This window comes from Periplaneta americana, chromosome 10 (genome assembly GCF_040183065.1).
Source record: "Periplaneta americana isolate PAMFEO1 chromosome 10, P.americana_PAMFEO1_priV1, whole genome shotgun sequence".
NCBI lineage: Eukaryota > Metazoa > Arthropoda > Insecta > Blattodea > Blattidae > Periplaneta > Periplaneta americana.
The window spans coordinates 146,867,866-146,893,238 of record NC_091126.1 but is presented as its reverse complement, the minus strand read 5'-3'; the positions used below and the strand labels follow the sequence as shown (position 1 = coordinate 146,893,238).

The following is a 25,373-nucleotide window of genomic DNA, read 5'->3' as shown; positions in this document are numbered from 1 at the left end:
TACATTGTCGTATGAGGTGGTCTAGTTTTGAGTTTCTTTCCTGGAGTAGACAGAGGTTCATTAGGAGAATTTATTTCCTGTAATTTATTCTCTTTACGTATATTTTTAAGTAGTTTCCGATTTATTGCAATATAATGCTGCTATTTTTGCTGCCTGATTTATAGGAAATGAAAGTGCATTATTCCTAGCTTACAGTATCATCACACTGCGTAATAACGGAACTGACAATTTCGCGGCCTTCCGAATGGATCAATTTACTCTTCTTTTTTGGCGGCATTTTAACATTACACCCTTTCAATATAGCTTACTATGCATTTATAATCAGTCACAATCACACATAAATACAAGAGAAAAGAGAAAATGAAAATGTAAATACTAAGAACCACACTATCGCTATATAGCACGTTGGCCTACTTGTTGAGACAAGTGTATTTTGCACGAATACTACAGTCACCCCTACCCCAGCTAACGGGACTGATAATCTACCCCTCACTTCCCCAGCTCTCAGAGGTGTCGAGCTGCTGGCCAGACAGTAGGAACAATAGACTGTGCTGGTACTATTTCGCATGAGGCGATAGTAGCGATCCTAGTGGTTAGCAACTATCTATGGATGCATATTTACTACGTATTGAGCTTCGTGACTGTATATACCAGACTGTGCTATTACTGTTATTTTTTTTTATATTTTTAAAATTTAATTCATAACTCTTAAAAGAGTACATAAACTTAAACGCACAATGAAAATGATATGAATAACATTGGCAACAATCAGTTCAAATTTAATCAACGGTCTGCCAACGGAAAAAGGAGAGTTTTTCAATAGTAGTGTCACAATGCAATCATATCACTTTTTTTCCCATGTTATGCCCTCTCAGCGTGAGAGTCTCACGTGATAACATTAAAGAACTTTACTGGTATTATATTACGATACGCTAGGAAGGCAAATCTCGTTGCTCGCAATCATAAGCTTTGTGATGAGAGACGCCGCTAACTCTGTCATAAGAGTAGCCAGTATCAACACTCAATAATGCCCATTCAGACATACATTCAAAGAAAATACCGCCAGCCATTGTATCAACCGGACGCTTGGCAGTTCAGTTTAATGTGAAACTGTAAAGAGTTCAGTTGTTTTGTACCTAGGTGATTTATATTTTAATATTCATTATAATGAGTGACAGTCGGAAAAGGGTAAGTGGTTCTCAGTACCGGAAACACCTCTGATTGAGGTTCTGGCTGATATGTAAATCTATTATCAGGCAGTACCGGTACATCTCACTTGACAATATGTGTCAGAGGAAGAACTGCATCTGAAATGTGATTAGTGTAATATGTAGCTATTCAGCGATGTATGCAATGGAGGGGGAAAGGAACTGGTCACCCCACACCATTATTTCCCGGCAGAGCTGCCTTACGAATGATGCCTTGATGGTGTCACTTGTAGGGTCCAGACCTGTCTTCGGACACTTGACTAAACAATAATACCGGAAACTCGCGAAAAGCAAGGCAATAAAAAGAGAGGAAATTGTGAGAAGGAGTGCAAAAATAGATGTGCTATTTAAAAAAACAAACACAGCCAGCTTTTCCCACTTCGAATCCAGATACATCAGAGTGTAATAATATGGCGAACAGCACCGCTGTAGACATATTTTTATTTCCGAAAAATTACATATGACTAAACATTCTCCTTCCTGTACATTTTCGTTCTCTGAGAAATTTATCTTGCAGCTGTTAAATAATTGCATGGGGTGCAAGGGCTTCTAATTTTGTGGACAACTTTTCTAAAAAAAATCCTCATCTTGTGGCTATAATTTCTAAATTTCTTCTTTCAACTGACATCCATTAAGGGTACGTAATTTTCTCAATAATGTCTTCTCCATAAAAATCTTGCAAGTTGTTAAATGAAACTCCTTTCTGGAAGCACATTTGTTATACATTTTCGAAATATTAATGGCAGACTTGCTGTTTTTCTAAACATGCGGTAGCAATACGATATTTGAAGCAGCTGGAAAACTAATTAAGGTTGTCACGAAATAATGTGATTTGTAGGCTGAGTCCATAGCGAACCTTTGCAATGAGGCGTGATAACCTAGCAAGGAGGTTGTGTGATGGTGCGTCACCACTCAAAACACTAACCCAAAGAGGTGTGGGAACGATGGTCGGTCAGTCAGTTTCCATTATTATTTGCTGTTCGTTCTACAATATAATACGTGTACTTTGTCGGTGATGTGCAGTGTTAAATTGCGTGTTGTTAACGGCCAGCGGAAATCAGTAATAGTGCAAGCTATAATGGCTAACCAGTTACCGGTACTTCAGGCTTAAAACATCGTAGGATCACAAGGAGAAACCATTTAGCTACAGTTTGTTCCTGACGTGGTCACTTCATAATGTAAGTACATTCTTGTAAATATCCGATGTTTTATGTTAGGTTGTCAGTTTAAAATAATTATTGTCTGTTATATAACGATATTGGTCTTTGCTCCACACGTGTCGATCCATGCCTCATTTTGCCACAGAACCAATCGGTTGGAGCGCGAAATGATTTTGCGGTATGTTTGTTGATATGCGGAGTCTTTATGTACATATGGAATGAGGATTAGTGTAATTTTCCGCAAGGATGTATTTACTCAACAGCATTGATGAATTATTTTATGACATTCAAATATATCTTCCGTCAGATCATTATGGCTGAGGGGAGCTATGCATCCTACTAGTACAGGTAGCGCACGCACTTTCTAAAATATTTATTTACAATTTAGTTTCCGCAGTTCCATCCGCAAATTACGCACACATTGAGAAAATTAAACGGGGAATAAATTTATTATTTCTTTCTCGCAACATGTTGAAAATTCAACTTTAAAAATGTATTAATTAGTATTGTATTTACAATAAATTATTCCAAAAACATTAGTGACGAGAAATAAAGCTACAATTTTTAAACTTTCAATTGAGCCTAAGATGAGTTATGTGCGACACACAGAACCAAAGTTAAAAGCCTATCAATGCGGATTCATTTTTAATTTTTTCAATTCTGATTGATATTCCAAAAATATTTTTTTTAGCTGAAATAGTATAAGGAGTTTCTTTTTTAACCCACTAAACACAAACAACTATTTTCTAACTGTTTCGAAACATCAAAGTCACAAGCCTGTTCGATTTGATGTGAAATGCCTAATGTAATCTCATGTAATGTTATGTGTGTGTGCGTATGCATGTATGTAATGTAATGCAATGTAATGTATGTATGTATGTATGTATGTATGTAGTCCACGCCTGTCTAGCCGCGAAACCAGGTGGCCTGGGTTCGATTCCCGGTCGGGGCAGGTTACCTGGTTGAGGTTTTTTTCCGAGGTTTTTCCTCAACCCAATATGAGCAAATGCTGGGTAATTTTCGGTGTTGGACCCCGGACTCATTTCACTGGCATTATCACCTTCATCTCATTCAGACGCAAAATAACCAAAGCTGTTGATGAAGCGTCGTAAAATAAAAATGTATGTATGTATGTATGTATGTATGTATGTATGTATGTATGTATGTATGTATGTATGTATGTATGTATGTATGTATGTATGTATGTATGTATGTATGTATGTATGCGTGTATGTATGTACAGTAGCGTGCAAATTAATCCAAACACGACATATTTTTACATTTTCTGTCATTGTTGGCCTCACAGCTGCTCATACCGCTTTAATTGACATCTGTAGTACGTGTAATTCAATTGTTGAAGGTCTGTCATTATTTTTTTTATAATATGTGACATTTTGCCTGTCGTTTTGTACTTATAAGCATTTCAGTTGTGTTGAAGACTTAATACTGCAATCCTGTGTACATTCTGTCGTCTTCACAAATGGATACAACTCCACGAAAACGGCCTAAAATTATAACATTAGCAGAGCATTCTTCTATGACACAGAGGCAAATTGCTGCAGAATGTCACATCGGTTTGGCTACTGTTAATTCGATCATAAAACGATACAGGGAGACTGGATCCATCACACCCCAGAAAAAAGGAAACTGTGGCCGGAAAAGGAAGACTTCAGCTGCAGACGATCGTTTAATTGTCAGGAAAAGTAAATTAAATCCTAGACTAACTGCTGTCGACTTAACCCGCGAGTTAATGGCTACCACTGACTGGGGCGAATATTCACGTCACAACAGTGCGGCGTAGGCTTTTGGAAGCTGGACGAAGGGCTCGTAAGCCTATTAAGAAGCAACTGCTAACCCCTATTATGTGCAAAAAACGCTTAATGTGGGCAAAATTACATCAACACTGGACATTGAATGACTGGAAGAATGTACTTTTTTCCGATGAGTCTCATTTCGAGGTCCACGGCCACCGTGTTTCTTACGTACGGAAAGGATCCGAAAAAGTAACAGCAGCTCATCTCCAACAAGCACCCAAATACCCCCCTAAAGTAATGTTTTGGGGTTGTTTTACACATGAAGGGCCTGGAGCATTAATACCTATCAAGGGAATGATGAATTCTGACAAATATATTCACTTATTGGAAACCAGAATCATACCCCAGCTGCAAAAATCATTTCCGGATGGCAGGGGTGTGTTCCAACAAAACCTGGCACCATGCCATACGTCTCGAAAAACTACAGAATTCTTCAAAAAGAAGAATATTCAGGTACTCCCCTGGCCAGGCAATTCACCCGACATCACCCCATTGAGAACTTGTGGTCAATTTGCAAAAGAAGAATGCAAAAAATGGATTGTTCTACAAAGGAGAAGATGATTTCTGCCCTCATTGGTGTATGGTTTCGCGATGAAGAAATGAAGAATATTTGTGGGAAATTAGTGGAATCCATGCCAAATCGTCTCAGAGCTGTTATTAGGAACAAGGGAGGCCACATAGATTACTGAGGTATGTCTTAGATCCTTTTTTTTTTTATCCCGTTTGAGTGTTTTTGCATAAGTAATTACGTTGTTCGGATTAATTTGCACGCTTCTGTATGTATGTATGTATGTATGTATGTATGTATGTATGTATGTATGTATGCGCGTATGCGTGCGTGTAACTTTGAAAAATAATTTGAAACTGATTCATTTCCCACAATCTGCTGATGTGAAGCTGTGCTATTGCGTGGATTCGATTCTCGTTTAGGGTGATTACCTGATCACCTCACCTCGCAAAGGAAAGAAAAAAGCGTAATTTTTAACTTGTTCCACATCTTACAAAGAGTCAGTGTTGATGAAAGATATCGGGAATGCAAAAAATGAATTGAAATGAAAGGCTCCTTCTCTGAGCTCAGTCACTTCGACTCCCCAAATGCTCTCGTAACATTTCTGAATTTGATTCCCCACTTTCGTACGGTATTGCTCGACACCCAGATCTTCTTGAGAACCGCATGTTTAAAAATCGCGAGGATGTGACTGTTCCTTTATTCCTATTACAAACGATTGTACGCGTAATTGCTTTTTTGTCACACAAGTAATCAGTATAGGATTATAAAGTAATTCAGCTGCGATATATTTACTTCCACTCCAATTTTATGATTATCTGTATTTTTATTTATTGTATTATACACTACTACCAATTAGAGCTGAGTTTACCGTTCAGAGTGAGGTCGCCACTGCTGATCATCCTACATGAGAACTTCAGTGATTGTGGGTAGAGATGGGAAAAAATAACCGATTGTTTAAGTCAAATGTCAGTCGAACATCATTTCTGTTTATTTTTACCCAATGTAATCAGCCCTGTAAACCAATTGTCTCGTGAGACATTCCGAGATGGTTTGTGTGTTACTGTTTTACGTCATTTATCTGTAGGTGGCGAAATTAGATTCGACTGAGATTTAACTGCCAATAATCTGTGCCTATCGTCTATCTTAATCGCTGACTTCTCTGATGGGCTTATATAAATGTATGGATATTGGAGCATTTGAAATGGAAAACAATTTTAACCTAATTATTAATATTTACCATACAGTACTATCACAGTCTAGTATATACAGTCACGAAGCTTGAGTTGTGAAGGTGCTAGAAACAATAGACTGTGCCGGTACTATTTCTCATTGTCTGTAATGAGGCGATATTAGCGATCCTAGTGCTTAGCAACTATCTATGGCTGCATATTTACTATGTATTGAGCTTCGTGACTGTATATACTAGACTGTGGTACTATCTTGCGTAACTTAATCTAAATGTACAGTCTATTATCAAACAGTATTGTGGCATACATAAGTAAGCACTTATAAGAATACCTGTAGATTTGATTTCTGTATTGTTCGAAGGTACTCGCCGTGTTTCTTGCTCAATTTGTATCAAGTTAAATACATTTCCTGCTATTAGCACATAATTTAAACTGGTTTAATGAACAAGTTTTGATCCAAATTTGATTATGTTGCGGCTCTCCTGCTCTGCTATTGAATTAAATGTAATTTTTATTCTTTACAGAACAAATTCACTGCCATGGATGAAAGCAATGATCCTTCCTACACACCAAGTGGAGCTGCTAAGCTTAGAAAAGGGAGACCAAAGAGAGAGGTGCCTCTTCTTGAGAATCCTACACTGGAAATTTCTGATGGATACAGGTAAGTTTACAGTCCTCTGATCGAGGCTCTGGCTGATATGTACTACTATTATCAGGCAGTATAGCTCACTTGACGTTATGTGTCATAGGACGGACAATTTGTGTAAATCTGAAGTTTGATTACTGTTATGTGGGTCAATATAGAGTATCCACCAGCCACTGAACGAATATTGAACACTTTTATCACTGCTAATGTGACGTTTTTAAACTAATTTTCAATACTTTTATCACAACCACAATACATTTCAATTCTTATTGTACTAATATATATATATATATATATATATATATATATAATTATTACTACATTAACACATTTAATATATTACAAGATATAAAATGAACGAATTTAATGTAGGCTAATTATTATGAAAGTCGCCATATTTTCTTCATGGAATTACGATCCACTTCCACTAGATGGCTACTGACACCAGCAGCAGGACCAGCAATACATGCAAACGAAATTATACTAAATGTGAGGAATGTTACTACAGGTGTGTATTATTGTGACAGGTTAGGTTAGGTGTGTATTATGTGACCGGTTAGGTTTGGTTAGGTGTGTAGTTATTATGAGAGAGGTTAGGTTAGGTTTGATTAGGTGTGTAGTATTATTACTATGTTGGCGACACTGAAACCCACTGTTATATTAACAAAATATGGCCGTATTCATCATTCATGCACGACGATTTTCGTATATAAGTAAGGTACGTATTTAGGGTGGGTTGGGTGAGCTTACAGCTCTCCCAGTGATCACATCAATTTCTACTAATCAATACTATAAATTCAAGGCATTTTCAAGGTATTTTATCAAGTTTCTATAGTCGCTGGGGCATAAGTAATATTCATCATTTCGTTCATGAATCAGGTGTTTTCTACACTCCAGTAAAGTAAATGACGTGACCATGTAATTCGAACTGTGCTACGTCCGAAAATATGATTAATTTTGGATTCACTCTCCTATCAGCAACCCAGTCGAGAGATTTTTTGTCATATGTTTAAGTCATTCTTCTATTTCATCTCTTCTGTAGGTATTCTGCATCTGCTAACAGTCTTTTGGTGTTAAGAAACCCTGTTTGTCGTAACTTTTTAACAAGTTGATGAGCAGTTTCCCTACATGGAACAAGATTGCTAGAATATTTTCTTCTGATTCACAATATCACTTTAGCTGACGCCATGTTTATTCATGCCCATACTACTGACGCCAACGTAACAATACATACGTTTGAATGACAGTATAGCTAATAAGTTAGTTGAGTTTGGACATAACAGTATAGCTAATACATAGTGTGAAACAAAACTACTCATGCATGAACATATCACCCAGCTAATTAATGCAATTAATTATAATACAATATATTGAACAATGAAATCTTAGTCTGTGGAAACTTTCACTTCAGAGTTTGAAACATTCACATTGCTGCACTTTAAGTCTTCAAATCTGTGAGAAAAAACATAGTTTACATTTACATAAATGATCATATTCATAATCTTGCAGTTCAATGTCTGTAGTGTAAGAAAAATATAAGATATAGGCCTACATAATAAACACTTTAAAATTGTTTTTACTTATTCACTGTTTGGAAGTAAGCAAAGTTTAGTTATAGGCTGTTTGACAAATCCCTTGGCAGTTTTTACTGTAACCACTCATACAAGTCCATCTCTGCTAGGATGTACCTCTGTAATCACACCTTTCTTCTTTGATTATCACTACAGATCTCACTAGCACGTTTGGTAGAGTTTGGGACCACTTATGTGTCTGCTGGAGCTCGGAGAGATAATTTGTAGACCAAGAATTCCATAGGTGTTGCAAAGTTCACTTTTATAAAAGAGAGTCATCCCAAAAGTCAGTACCGTATATGATGTATATTTCTGAGTATTATGTAATAGTTTTTTTACATAACTCACTGTGCACTGTATTCTTCACATAATACTTTATTTTTACACATAGCTTTCATGACGATTGAGTCATTTTTCTAACTGTGAGACAAGTTTTTCCGTGCCACTCTCGTAAAATGTGGTGTACTGATCATTGGGCCAGCATTTCACTGCTGAATCACCATATACAACTGCATTAATTGTTGCTCACTTCCCCAAGAATCAACAAGCAACACACCTTTCTGAATCCAGAAAATGGTAGCCATCACTTTGCCAGTCGATCTCACGATCTTGAATTTCTTGGTTTGCAGGGAACCTGAATGCTTTGTTTCCATGCTTGCCCTTTTTGTTTCTTGGGTGTGATGATGAACCCATGTCTCGTCACCAGTGGCAATGCATTCAACAAAGTCTTAACCGCCAATGGCATATTGTTGCAAGAATGACGAGGCATAAGCTATTCTCTTAGCATTTTTGATCTTCAGAAAGATTTCACTGGACCCATTGTACATACATTTTGTCAAATCCTGACTCCTCAATAATGCGACTGTTCCACGTGACAGTCCAAAGTCATGTGTAAATTCTGCTACAGTTGCATTCAGTCTAGCATCAAGTAGTTTACATAGGATAAACATCTTGTAAACTTACTTTTGGGATGAATCTTGTATGTATCGTACATAAAACTCTTTGTTCTACAGTAGACTATACTTATGTCGTGGCTTAACTAATAATGAATGATATAACTTATGTATAGTAATAATAATAATAATAATAATAATAATAATAATAATAATAATAATAATAACAACACAGAACTAAGTAACACATCTACTCACCAACAAATTCTAAACCAAATGAACAATGATAACAGTTTTAACTCACAATTGAGTAAGACGCCAACTCACTAAAAAGACTCTAAACCAAACTGACTGGCACGACTCAGCACTGCTTGGTGTCTATTTCACTCCGTGATTACACTTGGACTCTCACAGTAAGCAGCCATACTATGACGTCTCGAAAGCAACTAGGCCCTTTTCACACTGGGACACCGGTGAAGGTCACGGGTGATGGTCACCGGTGTTTGCAATGAACACTCATGGGTCACTGGTGTCGAACACAGCTAGTATTGCCAACTGATTAGTTAGTAGCTTCTGATAAAACAATTTGTGATTAATTAGTAAAATGGATTCGAGTTAGGATGTTTTGTCGTTACTGCTATAGAACAGGAGGAGGATGAAGACAAAACGTTTATTACACAGATATTCACTGCTAGAAATCACAGGAATGGACACAATACTAAGGAAAAGCTATCTCATCAGATGAAGAACTTTCTCTTACTTTACTGTTGTTTTATTTTCTTTTATTTTGAGCACATTTGACAGATTTTAACTGGTAGTAGTATATTATATATTTTAAAATATTATAAAACTGTCACTGGTAAGTTTATCGTTGCTCTACATGAGCTGTTGGAAATTATAACAAAGATTACTAGAAATGTTATGTCAACATTTCTGGTTGCTACATGTCAATACTTACTTAGGTACTTACAAACGGCATTTAAGGAACCCGGAGGTTCATTGCCATTCACATAAGCTCGCCATTGGTCCCTATCCTGTGCAAGATTAATCCAGTCCCTATCACCATATCCCACCTCCCTCAAATCCATTTTAATATTATCCTCCCATCTACGTCTCGGCCTCCCCAAAGATATTTTTCCCTCTGGCCTCCCAACTAACACTCTATATGCATTTCTGGATTCGCCCATACATGCTACATGCCCTGCCTGTCTCAAACATCTGGATTTAATGTTCCTAATTATGTCAGGTGAAGAATACAATGCGTGCAGCTCTGCTTTGTGTAACTTTCTCCATTCTCCTGTAACTTCATCCCTCTTAGCCCCAAATATTTTCCTAAGAACCTTATTCTCAAACATCCTTAATCTCTGTTCCTCTCTCAAAGTGAGAGTCCAAGTTTCACAACCATACAGAACAACTGGTAATATAACTGTTTTATAAATTCTAACTTTCAGATTTTTTGACAGCAGACTAGATGACAAAAGCTTCTTAACCGAATAATAACAGGCATTTCCCATATTTATTCTGCGTTTAATTTCCTCCCGAGTGTCATTTATGTTTGTTACTGTTGCTCCAAGGTATTTGAATTTTTCCACCTCTTTGAAGAATAAATCTTTTCTTTTATTATTCCATTTCGTGCAATATTCTGATCACGCGACATAATCAAATACTTAGTCTTTTCGGGATTTACTTCCAACCCTATCTCTTTACTTGCTTCAAGTAGAATTTCCGCGTTTTCCCTAATCGTTCGTGGATTTTCTCCTAACATATTCACGTCATCCGCATAGACAAGAAGCTGATGTATCCTGTTCAATTCCAAACCCTCTATGTTATCCTGAAATTTCCTAATGGCATATTCTAGAGCGAAGTTAAAAAGTAAAGGTGATAGTGCATCTCCCTGCTTTAGCCGCAGTGAATTGGAAAAGCATCAGATAGAAACTGGCCTATACAGACTCTGCTGTAAGTTTCACTAAGACACATTTTAATTAATCGAACTAGTTTCTTGGGAATACCAAATTCAATAAGAACATTATATAAAACTTCTCTCTTAACCGAGTCATACACCTTTTTGAAATCTATGAATAACTGATGTACTGTACCCTTATACTCCCATTTTTCTCCAATATCTGTCGAATACAAAAAATCTGATCAATAGTCGATCTATTACGCCTGAAACCACACTGATGATCCCCAATAACTTCATCTACATGAATACATTATATGTGTTAGTTTTATAAAAAAGGAGTCTATAAAACATTTGAACTTGTAGTACCGGTAGTTTAAAATTCTATTATATTAAAATATATGAGCTAGATAATTTCAAGAGCATTTTTTAATTAGATCTATTACCTTACATTTCATTTATCAGCTATAGAACATGTTTAATGAATTATTTTTTTCTTGCAGAATATTACAAGATATAATGGGAATCAGCAAGTTCTTTCTTGAGGAGCCAAACAACAGTCAGAAAGGTCTTTTGGACTATTATGACGTCATATCAAAACCAATGTGTTTTTTGGAAAGTAAGTGTTTTGTTAATCATAATGAACTAGTGTCTTAAGGAGTGTTAATAAGTATATTAAAAATTTTCGACAGAAAATTAAGAAATAAAAATAATATGTTAATCAGAAAGATATAACCATATCATCTTGCATTACAGTAGAAAGAAAGTTTGTTGACAATGAGTACTCCAAAATATCGGAGTTCGTGAGTGATGTTCGGCTTCTGCTCCTGAACTGTTATCGTTACTTTGGACCCGATGACATCCACACCAAGAGAGCTCTTCATGTGGAACGTGTTCTGGAGGAGAAACTTTCCAATCTACCTGAGTGAGTAAAAAAAAAGAATACAACCTAGCCCTGGGATGAAGTATAGTGAAAATACGAGTACTGGTATATGAATCAGAGCAGAGGATATCCAGACATCTTTGTTTTAACATGAATTTGGAACTGAGAGTAGTGCATCCAAAACAAACTGTCATGGAGTTTTGCATGTTATTTATGTAGTCTTTCTAAGAAAGGAGCAGGTTCTCTCTATAAAATATGCCGTTACCACACCTATTACTTTTCTACTCGCTAATTAAAATGGGTTGGTAGTATATGCACTAAAAACAATATTGCTAGTTCACATATATTTAACATGTCCTGATACATATCGGATATCAGATATTTCTGGATACTTAGCTGTGAAGTGGAAAACAATGAATATTATGTCCAGTCAGAGAAGGCTTTAAAGAAGTCTAAACAAATTTAAATGCAATGTCTCTTAATACCAGACTAATGGTAGCTTGCACGGGTATTATGCTCGGTGCATGGTTCAGTAAGTGACTACTTGCCACCTTTGGGTATGAAGACGAGCTGCAATACTCAATACATCACCTGAATATAATAGCACAAAATTTCAATATGAAAATTTCGCCAAACAAAACAAAAATTATGGCGTTCCAAGGTAAACAGCCAGTTAGGAGTAAAATTTGCATTGGAACCCATATGTTAGAACAGGTAAACTCGTTTAAATATTTAGGTTGTAATTTGACATATTTACCTGTTACTGATATATCTGAAAATATTCAACATTTTAATGGAACCTTAACAACCATCAACCAGGTTTTCACAACCACGAAAACCCAAAAACATACCAGGTTAAAAGATATAAAATTCTAGCAAGACCTGTCCTTATGTATGGTAGTGAGGCCTGCACTGTCCGAAACTCAGATGTTCAATGCCTAACAACTGTGGAAATGAGATTTCTAAGGAGGACTGCCGGCTACAGCTTGCTTGACCACAAAAGGAATGAACTAATTACAAAAGAATTGAAAATTACACCTATTTATGAACATTTCAACCACTATAGACAAAAATGGCTTAACCATGTCAATAGAATGGACCGTTCCAGACTCCCAAGACAAATTCTCCGCTATATACCACATGGAAGACGATTTTTGGGATGCCCCCTGAAAATATGGACGGAGACTGTAACAGGCGACTAGGCCTAATACTGCAAGGACGATGATGATGATGATGATGATGATGATGATGATGATGATGAAAGATTTAAACTTCGTAACTTTGTAAACCACGCTTTCTCAGTCGTATTGTAGACCAGCCTACACAAATATAGTTGATGTCATTTTATATAAAACATATGTTGGAAGTGTATGTTTTATATATATATATATATATATATATATATATATATGTCTCAAGTAGCAGTACTACTTTATGAAGCATATACTTCCGGTCCGTACTAATTAAATATTAGTCTAGATTTGATTTTCAAGAGACCTGAAGTCTTGTGCATATCATGTGCATACAGTGACGTTCCTAATTGAATTCTTCCCTCGAATAATGCTTTAACCTCCATTTGTGACATATGTGAGTTTTCTTTAAATGTAATATATTGATGCTTTTCTCTTTATATCTCCACTGATAAACTTCAACATTGGTTTTAATCTACAGTTTAATAAAAATCTCATGCTTTCTTTGTACAGGAAACTGGCCAGAGAGTGCTCCTTAGAAAGTACACATCCGGATTTGAAAAATGGTACGTGTTTCTCATTTATAAATAACACGACTCTTGTCTCTGCCCATTTGTGTTCCTGTAAACATTATAGCTACGTTTGGAAAGCATATGTTTTTTAAAGTATTTACAACATTAAGTTTTATTGTAGGATGCCCCATTTTCTTTATGGATGAAGTGCGGACTTGTTTAAAAATCATATGCACTGGTGAAATGCATACTTGCATGTTGAAATGAGGAAGTATACATATCGTATTATAACTTAATTCCAAATGAAAGTGATGGTTGTTCATCCACTATAGTTTAGTTCGGTTAGTTTGGGACCTGGGGAAGAGCAACACTGATTACTAGGGCAAGGATTTTAACGCATAATAAAATACAAGAAAATGCATTATAAACAATGCAATAATGCACTAAAAATAAAAAAAAAGCCCTAAAATTTAAAAAATGCAATATGATATTTAGAAAATTTACATTTTGCAGATACAATGAATACCAAATGTTCACTTTTTTTAGTCCTGCATTGCAATGCACAACAAACAACTGCTGTAGATTGTCAAAGGAGAAAGATTGTCGATTGTCTCTTAATGTTGAATTCCACTGGCGTGTAATAAACTCAAAGACCTATCAAACACTTTACTAATTGTTAAAAAATTCACTTTATGCCTGACCATGCCGAAATGTAGTAATTATACACCTGGTAGCAGCCCTTTAATGAACCTCATTAAAGTATACCTATTCATTAAAGTTCAGGTGTTCCACTAATCAGAAAACACCATTGTAGCAATATGAAAGCGCAAGTATCAATTATTTATTCTCGGATATGCAATCGAAAGACAACTAGCAAAACGTCACTGAGGCTGGAAATCCAATACTGTCGCAGAAGGTTATGTTCTTTTACTATAATAATTAGCGTTAATTGTAAATAATATTCAAATAAATTCAATTTGTCATCTCGTTTTTCAATGTCTAAATCAATTTCAAGGTTATATCAAGATTAATGTTTATTTTACTCTCTAGATTATATCAAGGTCAATGACATTTGTTTCTCGGAAAAAATCAATACTTTCGCGTCTGTGCACATCTCACAATTTACGAGATATTGCACAAGGTCATTTCTGCTCCCCAGTCAGATAAGAATAACATGAATACTTATGAATAATTTCAAGTTAGAAGTATGGTCGAGCATAAAAAGTCGTATGAAACGTGCCTATAATGGTAATTAAGACGCTTGTATGAAAATTATGAAACTCGCGCTCGTTTCATAAACATACTCGCGTCTTAATTACTACCATTATTGGCTCGTTGCATAATGTACTATTTTCTTGTTGTTAACAATTTATTAAGAAAATTTCACCTGAAACATTTTTTTTTCCATTGTGCCTATCATAACATTAGCCACATAGCGTCATCCTTGTGAATCTGTAGTTTTGTCCATACATACCGAAATTGTTTCCCATTTATTAGTTCCCTAATCTCTTGTATTGTTCTTCGCAGCATTTCCCCACATAACTTTTCTCTAAACGAGTTGTACCACCAGATAGTATTCCAAAATTTGACTTTATATACAATTCGTTGTTAGGGAGAAGTTCCGATACAAGTTTGATGGATGATGCATCGCTGCTATTAAACATGTCAATGATGTTTTTCACCACACTTATGTGCTTGCTGTAGTATTTGCATAATTCTAGCCAAGTCCCTCACTTAGTTAAAACTGTAGAAGATGGCAAAGGAACTTCAGGAGCTACAGACTTGAAATGTGCCACTCGAGAAGATCTTCACACATCCTATAAGCTGATCAACTTCAGGGGACTGATTCCGAACTTCCTCTGCCACTCTATGTAAAGCGTGCGCTAGACATATTACATGCGCCATTTTTTAGTAAAGAGCTCGCAGAGAAGTAGCAGCTTTCATCATGTATGGTGCAGCATCGGTCAAGAACAGTAGTACGTTGTCATGTTGAATTCCACTGGTGTATAATAAACTCAAAGACCTATCAAACACTTTACTAATTGTTGAAAAATTCACTTTTTCTAGCTGTTAACAATTTATTAAGGAAATTTCACCTGAAACATTTTTTTTTCCCGTTCTGCCTACCATAATGTTAGCCACATAGTGTCATCCTTGTGAATCTCTAGTTTTGTCCATACATACCGAAATTGTTTCCCATTCATTTTTTCCCTAATCTCCTGTATTGTTTTTCGTAGCATTTTCCCACATACAGTAGCATGCAAATTAATCCGAACAACGTAATTACTTATGCAAAAACACTCAAACGGGATAAAAAAAGGATCTAAGACATACCTCAGTAATCTATGTGGCCTCCATTGCTCCTAATAACAGCTCTGAGACGATTTGGCATGGATTCCACTAATTTCCCACAAATATTCTTCATTTCTTCATCGCGAAACCATACACCAATGAGGGCAGAAATCATCTTCTCCTTTGTAGAACAATCCATTTTTTGCATTCTTCTTTTGCAAATTGACCACAAGTTCTCAATGGGGTTGATGTCGGGTGAGTTGCCTGGCCAGGGGAGTACCTGAATATTCTTCTTTTTGAAGAATTCTGTAGCTTTTCGAGACGTATGGCATGGTGCCAGGTCTTGTTGGAACACACCTCTGCCATCCAGAAATGATTTTTGCAGCTGGGGTACAATTCTGGTTTCCAATAAGTGAATATATTTGTCAGAATTCATCATTCCCTTGATAGGTATTAATGCTCCAGGCCCTTCATGTGTAAAACAACCCCAAAACATTACTTTAGGGGGGTATTTGGGTGCTTGTTGGAGATGAGCTGCTGTTACTTTTTTGGATCCTTTCCGTACGTAAGAAACACGGTGGCCGTGGATCTCGAAATGAGACTCGTCGTAAAAAAGTACATTCTTCCAGTCATTCACTGTCCAGTGTTGATGTAATTTTGCCCACATTAAGGGTTTTTTGCACATAACAGGGGTTAGCAGTTGTTTCTTAATAGGCTTACAAGCCCTTTGTCCAGCTTCCAAAAGCCTATGCCACACTGTTGTGACGTGAATATTCGCCCCAGTCAGTGGTAGCCATTAACTCGCGGGTTAAGTCGACAGCAGTTAGTCTAGGATTTAATTTACTTTTCCTGACAATTAAACGATCATCTGCAGGTGAAGTCTTCCTTTTCCGGCCACAGTTTCCTTTTTTCTGGGGTGTGATGGATCCAGTCTCCCTATATCGTTTTATGATCGAATTAACAGTAGCCAAACCGATGTGACATTCTGCAGCAATTTACCTTTGTGTCATAGAAGAATGCTCTGCTAATGTTATAATTTTAGGCCGTTTTCGTGGAGTTGTATCCATTTGTGAAGACGACAGAATGTACACAGGATTGCAGTATTAAGTCTTCAACACAACTGAAATGCTTATAAGTACGAAACGACAGGCAAAATGTCACATATTATAAAAAAAATAATGACAGACCTCTAACAATGGAATTACACGTACTACAGATGTCAATTAAAGCGGTATGAGCAGCTGTGAGGCCAACAGTGACAGAAAATGTAAAAATATGTCGTGTTTGGATTAATTTGCATGCTACTGTAATTTTTCTTAGTGTTGAACAGTTGGGTGTAGCATTTTGAGTACGTTTTTCTAGGCACTCACAGAACTTGAGATTATTCACTTTCATCAGTGGAATATCAGCAGAGTTCTGTGAAAAAAGGCGAGCCCGAAGAACGTGCTTCGCCAAGTGGCATTTGTTAAAACACTTATTTTTCGTCTTGAATTAGTTGTAGATCTCTTTTGTACTTCTCCCTATATACGTGTTGATCCACAGAAAACTTTCTTTCAGCTTCAACTCTGACATCACATATTCTGCAATACAGTATTTCACTATCCGTGCTGAACACTTTTCCCCCATACTATGAAACATAATGATCCTATGCAGTTGCAAAGTGGGGAATGCAGAACCTCTTACCTGGTTTCATAAAATGGAGGTATAAGTTAATTTTCTTACTGGTAAAAACAAGAATAGTAAATTGCCTTTCAAAAATGCACATTTCCTCGCGAAAACATATAAAAATGCCAAATGGTATGTAACAATTGCTGAAATAAGCACTAATATGCTATAAAATCCACAAAAAATGCAATATCCCACAAAATCGACAAAAATGCAAAAAAAAAAAATGCAACAACAAAGTTGCATGGATATCATTTTCCATTAAAATGCATTTATAACTAACTGAGCAATGTATAGCGCTCACAAAAAAAAAAAAAAAAAGGTGCAACTGCATCAAAATCCTTGCCCTAGTAATAATCCCACAACAATCTTAAAAGAATGGAGATTTCTCATTGCACATATGTGCCACATATGTCAGAGTTGACGGTTTGATTTGTGGTTGGTAGGCATAGTTTATTTTATTCACTGTATGTACATTATGTTTAACTAAATCTCACTACTGGGATATATTTGTCTTTACAGGCACAGAGGATTGTGAATCTCATTTACTGCATAGTGTCAGAGAGGAGAGGGAGCATAGAGAATCTGAAAGAAAACGACAGTTGTCAGAAGAGTACAGAAAGCAGGGAGAGGGAGAAAATAAGGAAATATTTTTATGGGAGAAAGAACTGCTAGCTGCTGACTCAGTCTCAGAACACATACCGAGTATGTGGGAGGTGAGTGAGAAAAAAAGAGGATATAGCTGAAGGACCGAGTTTGAAAAGGAAAGGACTATATACTGATCTATCTTTAAAAACTGTGTTTTACATCGTAGAAAAATAAATGAAGGCTATCTTTGATCCAGTATTATGTAGAGATGTGTGTATTGACTGTCCACAATCACATTCTTCCAAATTATGTTTTTTAATTTATAATCATTTGACGGTAATTGAGTGAAATGAACTCATTCAAGTTTTCTTTAATTGCTCCTTAGCTCTTGTCTCATGCAGGTCTGTGGATTCTACATTTGAAACAGTCTTGAAAAAAGAGTAGAACTTTAGAATGTTTTAAAACAAGAAGACAATTTATTTCACAACTATGATGTTACTTCTTAACCCTTTGAAGCGCAGTGGTTACAGTACATAACCACCTTTTAAATTTGAGTTTCCCGCCTACTTACAGAGTGGTTTTTATTTCAAAACTACTTCACTGCGTTCACTGATCCTTAGTAACTGTAGAAGAATTTTATTTTCCCTATATTTGTGTTGCTGAGCCTGTTCATTAAGATGACTGATGTTGTTGTGTATAGTTGGGATGTGGAAGACTCGCTACGTGTTTTTATTTCAGTTGTATGCTAAAATATCACAGTTACGTAAGTTTCTATTTAGTATTATTTGTCTTTCGGTCTTTTAGAACATATTTCAGTAACAAGATTGTAATTTCTTCGACACATGTGGCATCAATATAGAAATAATGTGGTGGTTTCAAAACGTAACCACCATGCAAACAGGATAGTTATGCTTACCATATCCAACAAAATGTTCCATTTTCGTGTCATCATGGCTACAAGGAAGAGATGGTTGGTGACAATCACAAAGTGTTTTTGACAACTTTTTCACAAGTTTGAATCTGATGATCTCTAAGGCAGCAAAATATCTGTGGATGTGGTACAGTTAGACATGGGCATATTGGTTTACCACACAACGAAAGAAGAGACCGCGACATGAAACGTGGTGAGAGTGATAGCCGTACGTCATATGCTGGAGTGTCCTGGCTCAAGTGGAAGAATAGAAGATCCATTCTTATCCATTGTAATTACCACGATCCATCTATTGTCGCCACTGTTTCAAGGAAAGAGAAGAATGGAACAACTGAAATTGCTAGTCCACAAATCGTGAACGACTACAACAAACATTGAGTTATGTTGACAAAGCTGATATGTTGAAATCTTTGTACGAGATTGATAGAAAATGCAGAAGATAGCGGCACCGTATTTTTTGGCATTTTGTTGATGTCACTGTGACTAATGCCTTCTTGGTATATTCATTGAGAGATGAAGGTGGAGAACTGACTCTGAAGAATTTCAGGTTGGCAGTTGTTGATGGTTTGGTCGCAGCTAATATTCCAAAACCTAGAGAGAGAAAGACAGTACTAAAATCTGCGCACCACTTCAAGCCAACGGTCCCATATGAGAAAAGATTCGACAAGATGGTACATACGCCTGTGCGTGGATCTTCAAGACGCTGAGTTTATTGTAGCACTGAAGGCATTGTGTTCTGCAGTATTGCATAGTGGTTTTACTATGAAACCACCCATTTTCTGTGTCAAAAATTGAAGTTTTTCAAATTTTTTAAATTTGAGGTACTTCGCTTAGACAAATAAAAGATTAATTTCATTGCAAACACAATTTTTGATTTCCCTCCCAAATGCGTGCATCAAAGGGTTAACCAAACAGGCCAGAAATGGCATTATTTTGTGAGTTGTCGGGTGTCATTTACTGATAAGTAACCTGGTTGGCGAGTTGGTATAGCGCTGGCCTTCTATGCCCAAGGTTGCGGGTTCGATCCCGGGCCAGGTCGATGGCATTTAAGTGTGCTTAAATGCGACAGGCTCATGTCAGTAGATTTACTGGCATGTAAAAGAACTCCTGCGGGACAAAATTCCGGCACATCCGGCAACGCTGATATAACCTCTGCAGTTGCGAGCGTCGTTAAATAAACCATAACATTTAACATTTTACTGATAATTGAAGTTTATTGCTGGCATTTAGGTAAATTGAAGTAAAATTCACTAATTGATCAGTTATGTAAATACAAATTCTTTTATAACTTTTTAGTACTCACAGTTGAAAGCAACATTATTGAGAAAACACATTCAAGGTACTTAATAAATTACATATATGTGAACTTCTTATTGTGATCTCGCTCACAAAATCCACATTTAACTCTCATACTTACCTGGGGCCTTTTCTGACCCCATACCATATTTTATTGTTAATGTTTACATCCATATATTCCGAAACGTTCCAGTAACCTAGATATGCTGTCCTTGGTTATTTTAGTTTCCTTTACAATTAAAATTATTATTTCATAATTATATACTGATTTTTTTCATGTTTAAGTACACTTAAATGCCATCGATTTGGGCCGGGATCGAACCGCAACCTCGTAGAAGATGTCTTTATTTTGTAGTTAGATTTATTTTCTTATTTGTTTTGTTGCAAGCAAAGTGAACATATACTTTGAAAAGTGAATTAATGGAACAGGATAAACTGACATGTAGGTTATGGATAAAATGTTGCAGGTTCAAGAGTAATTATTTGTATTTGCAAAATTCGGTTCTTGTTCTTTCTACTGCAGCGGGTCATGAGAATGAGACTAAATTAATTAATTAATTAATTGTCTAAACATAATTATTAACACTTGATGCAATAACAATTTTCTTTTTGTGTTTTATTTCAAGAAAAGTGAAAGTGTTCTCTTATAAAGAATAAAAACAGAGATACAGAATAAATAGTCTGCAATTAAAATAATTTTACTAATGAAGAATATGAAGCTCAACTTCTCCATTGAAACAATATACAGGGTGATTCAAAATGTTTTTATTAATTGCTAGGTCAGGAATGGAGAACTGTACTACAATTGAAGTACACGTCATAAACTGGAACACGTAACTCATTCCTTCCCTTCAACCCTCGCGTCATTGCGTGGTAGGAGGAGAGGAGAAGAGAGAACAGTGTATTTGCCAAACATCACAGAAACGTCATTGAAGGCTCCAGCCTTGTGGATGGGAGAACCAACTCTTTCCCCATGCTTCCACTCCTTTCTTCCCCAGTTCTGCAACCCTGTGCTAGGTGGAGAAAGAAGGGCTGTTTGAAACAGAAAATATAAATAATATATCTTTTTTAAATTTGGCATCATTTTAGAGATACAAAATTTTGAAGTGTAATTTAAAACACAGTAGTATGATGCGACTTCTATTACATGGAGTTGCTATTACTTAGTTAGAATTGTAATAAGGTCACATATCGTCAAAATATCATTACTGACTGTTATTTTTAGTTACAAAATGCCTGTTTGTACCTGCAGCATTATATTAACATTTAGTATAGTGCAGATCTATTGAAAGTGTCCTCCATTTACAGTGACACAAAAATTCATACAATTGACATTTTCGTATGTTTCTGAGGCATCTCGGATATTTTGCAGCATGAATTCTCCGTTATATGGAGTGCAAGTTTAATAATAAAATGTTTAAATCAGGTTTATTCACTATTCAGAAGAGCTACTTGCATTCTTATGATCAGTAACGTAACATGTCTTCTTGTAGATTAGACCATCAAAGGAAGGCATTTGTTTGCAAAATATAACACTCCCCAGAGTTATGACATGTGGACAGGTAAAGGAAGACTGCTATACACGATAATTGACATCCTATGTTAGAATATTTCAAATGTATTTCGGAAACTATTAAAACAGTGGCTTTATTTATTTACATTATTTATTGCAAATAACGTTATCTTCCATTATCCTGCATTTTACGAAATACCTTTGGATCACCCTGTAGATTGCATATTAGCAGTTTCATCTCGCTTTTATTCCATGGTACATACAGTGAATTGTTTTTGCTATTGTACGGATTAGATTGTGGAGGATGGGACAATCTCATGTCCACCTAGGCCATTGGTATGAGCAAATTGTGCTATCTGAAAAATTAATTGAAATTGAGATAAGTCCAACAATTTTTACTTGGAGCCCCCTATCGGAGACGGAGTTCTTTTATGTGCAATATAAATCTACGAAAAGGGACCCACAGCTTTATTTCCCTCCTGGAGGAAGTCATGCCTTGAAGAATTTTGAGATGTTAGTTATAAGACTAGGCAGTATAATATTCCCAGCAGTCACATGTGGTGCTGAATAGTGTTTCTTGGCAGCACTATTATTGTATCAAATTTCATTAGTAGACTACAGAATTGCTTTTGTCTCCACAGTTGCCAGTGATAGGACACTTTATCGCATTGTCATTGGAGCATCTCAACATAAACAAGATCTCAATGTTTGAGTTGGAGCGCATGTTCGTCATACCACAAGCATCAAAGAATCTCTCTATACTGATGACATCACTGCTGAGGTAAGTTAGGCTGCAGTCTGAAAATTTACTATAATTAAGCGAAAGGAACAGAAAAATTTTGAAAGAAAAAATCAAGAATATTGTATCTAAAGGCGAGGTTAGTAACACAAGTGTGGTGAGTGTACGCGAGTCAAATGTAAACATATCAAACTCAGCGAAAATTTCTGGAAAGTAAGCAGTGACGTCAACTGAAGAAGAAACAAGAGTGATGCAAACTGGTATTCAGCAAGTTCAGCAAGCTCAGCAGAACAAGACCGCAATGCAAGCGAATGGAAATAGTGGACATCAGATGGGAGCAATTCTGAAGCGGGTGAAGGAACTAAGATCTAAATCAAGGCTGACTAGAAGTAGAGTAACGCAAGTAGGAGATAGTTCAGGGAGCAGTGATGAAGGAAGAGGGGAAAACAAGGTGAAAAAACAGTATGATTTAGGGAAATGGTGTGGAGGGTAAATAAATCGTGAGAAAAGGAAACTAAGACCTAAAAAGTAGCAATGTGGAAAAGGGAGTAGTGAAAAGTGCAAATAATTAGAGATGTAGAGGGAGGGGGGGTTTACAGTACTTTTGGTATAATGATGGGTTAGGAGTAAAGTAGAGGAAGAATTGATGAAAGACGAGAAAAGACTAGTGGAAGAATTGCAATAATAAATTAAAAATAAGTAATGTCCCAATTGACTTGTACGAGAGGCATGTAAAATGGTGAGACGACACTGTATACTAATAATGTGAAGTGATGCCTCACCGAAAGGTATATTGCTTAAAGACAAATATATACATTCATTCATCCATTCATACTATAATTAAGCGTAAAATTGAAAGGCTTCATGAAGACTAAAGTGTAGAATGATACTGAAATAATAACATTATTATATTTTTGTGTGACATTTAAATTGAATTTTCTGGACAGAAAAAGTACCTTCTTTTGTGACCGGTAATTTGTCATTTAATTGAAGTTTAATAGAAATATTGTGTTGCAGCACTCCATTAACAAGGATGAAACTCCACATGAAACCACCCATGCCATATAAAATATGGACGAGAAAATTATTGCACAAAGTGTCTGGTTGGTACAAAGTGTATGCCAAATCCAATAATGATGCTCAAAGCGTAAGTATTATTTTTAAATTTGTAATTTACTTCCACATTGCAATATGTTGCTTAATAAAACTAAGATAATTCAATTTAAAACCACTTCAGATTTAATCTCTGAAACATTGGACACAACTATCAACAATATACCTCTACTAGAAACATCAACAACCAAATTTCTTGGTTTGCATATTAATAATACAATAAATTGGAAAAATCATATCAAAGAAGTAACCCCCAAACTTAGCTCAGCATGCTTCGCAATTAGGTCATAACAACAATTTCTAAACAGCAGTATCTTAAGGACAATATATTTTGCCTATTTTCATTCCATTATGTCCTACGGAATAATATTTTGGTGAAATTCTGCAGATAGTAAAAATATATTCTTATTACAAAAAAGGGCCATTAGAATAATAGTTGGAGCAAAGGCTAGAGAATCATGTAGATTATTTAAAAAAAAATTAGAGATTCTAACCTTAACAAATCAATACATATACTCTATAATAAATTTCCTCTTATGTAATAAAGAAAATTTTCCAACTAATTCAGCCATGCATAGTATAAATACCCGCAGGAAGAATGATTTCCATATGCCATCATCAAATTTATCATGCTATCAAAGGGGAGTATGTTACATGGCGATAAAAATGTTCAATAGTCTTCCTGAAGACATTAAGAATCATAGCCAAATCCCTCCATTATTTAAGGTAAAACTAAAAAATTACTTAATATCTCACACTTTCTATTCTGTAGATGAATTCTTGACATTTCACAGTACTGTGTAAATATTTTAATACTATTAAATGGTAAACATATTACGTTGTATAAAATAAAGGTATTAATTCTGTATATATTTCATATTTACATTTTATTTGTATTGCATTTATATTTAAACGTAAGAATTGGACATGTTCTTTATTCTATGCTATAAAGCAAATGTAAGAATATTATGGAACAAATAAATCTATCTATCTATCTAAATAGCGAGGCAAGGTTCTACCCTGAGGTTACATGGTCGAATGCCTCTCCATTAGAAACCTTTACTATAATAAATATATATTTTACGAGGCTGAATGAAAAACTGAACTTATCAAACAGATCAAAATCAGTTTTTAGACAGTTGCATTACAGATATATATACACATGCGAGCGCATGCACGCACACATAACCCCCCCCCCCCCATACATACACACACAACACATGCATGCAGCCACATTCACACAAGCACTCGCACGCACGTACACACACATATCACATTATACACTCTTGTTTGAGGCACCACTTCATGACTGCCTGATGGAAAATACGATGTTGACAATCGACAACCAGATGGCCTTCCCCTTGGATATACAGTTGTGAGGATGAGTAACCAACAAACGTTCATCAGAGGAATAAGAGGCTATATGGGATGCATCTCTGTTGCTTCAGCAGTTTTATAAATTGCATAGGAAATTTAAATGTGGAATGTCAACTGTGACTGATGCAGCCCGTTTCAGTCAACTTACACAGTGAGTTTGTGTAACACTATTATTAGAGATTGGAAGAATATGAAAAAAAAAAAAAATTGACGAAGTATGAAAATATATAAAGAATATTTGAGTGCTAAAATATCTTCGTTCATAGACCATTTGAAGCAGACTTTCGCCATCATTGAACATTAAGCTTTTCAAGGTTAATATTTTTGTATGCATTTAATATGCTACCAAATAAAATAAAATACCGGTAAAGTTGAATAAGTAAA

General features: G+C 35.9%; 1 protein-coding gene across 1 annotated transcript in view; it reads left to right on the top strand.

Annotated features, from left to right (window-relative positions):
- Positions 1-2,367: 2,367 nt before the first annotated feature.
- The window catches only part of LOC138708079 (uncharacterized bromodomain-containing protein 10-like), a 63,874-nt gene continuing 40,868 nt past the window's right edge, over positions 2,368-25,373 (top strand). Inside the window, exons 1-8 of the mRNA XM_069838232.1 lie at positions 2,368-2,386; positions 6,405-6,541; positions 11,394-11,509; positions 11,647-11,815; positions 13,477-13,529; positions 17,955-18,148; positions 22,402-22,541; positions 23,517-23,646. Of these exons, the coding sequence (XP_069694333.1) occupies positions 6,420-6,541; positions 11,394-11,509; positions 11,647-11,815; positions 13,477-13,529; positions 17,955-18,148; positions 22,402-22,541; positions 23,517-23,646 (924 nt within the window). The 5' untranslated portion in view covers positions 2,368-2,386; positions 6,405-6,419. The remainder of the gene's footprint in view (positions 2,387-6,404; positions 6,542-11,393; positions 11,510-11,646; positions 11,816-13,476; positions 13,530-17,954; positions 18,149-22,401; positions 22,542-23,516; positions 23,647-25,373) is intronic.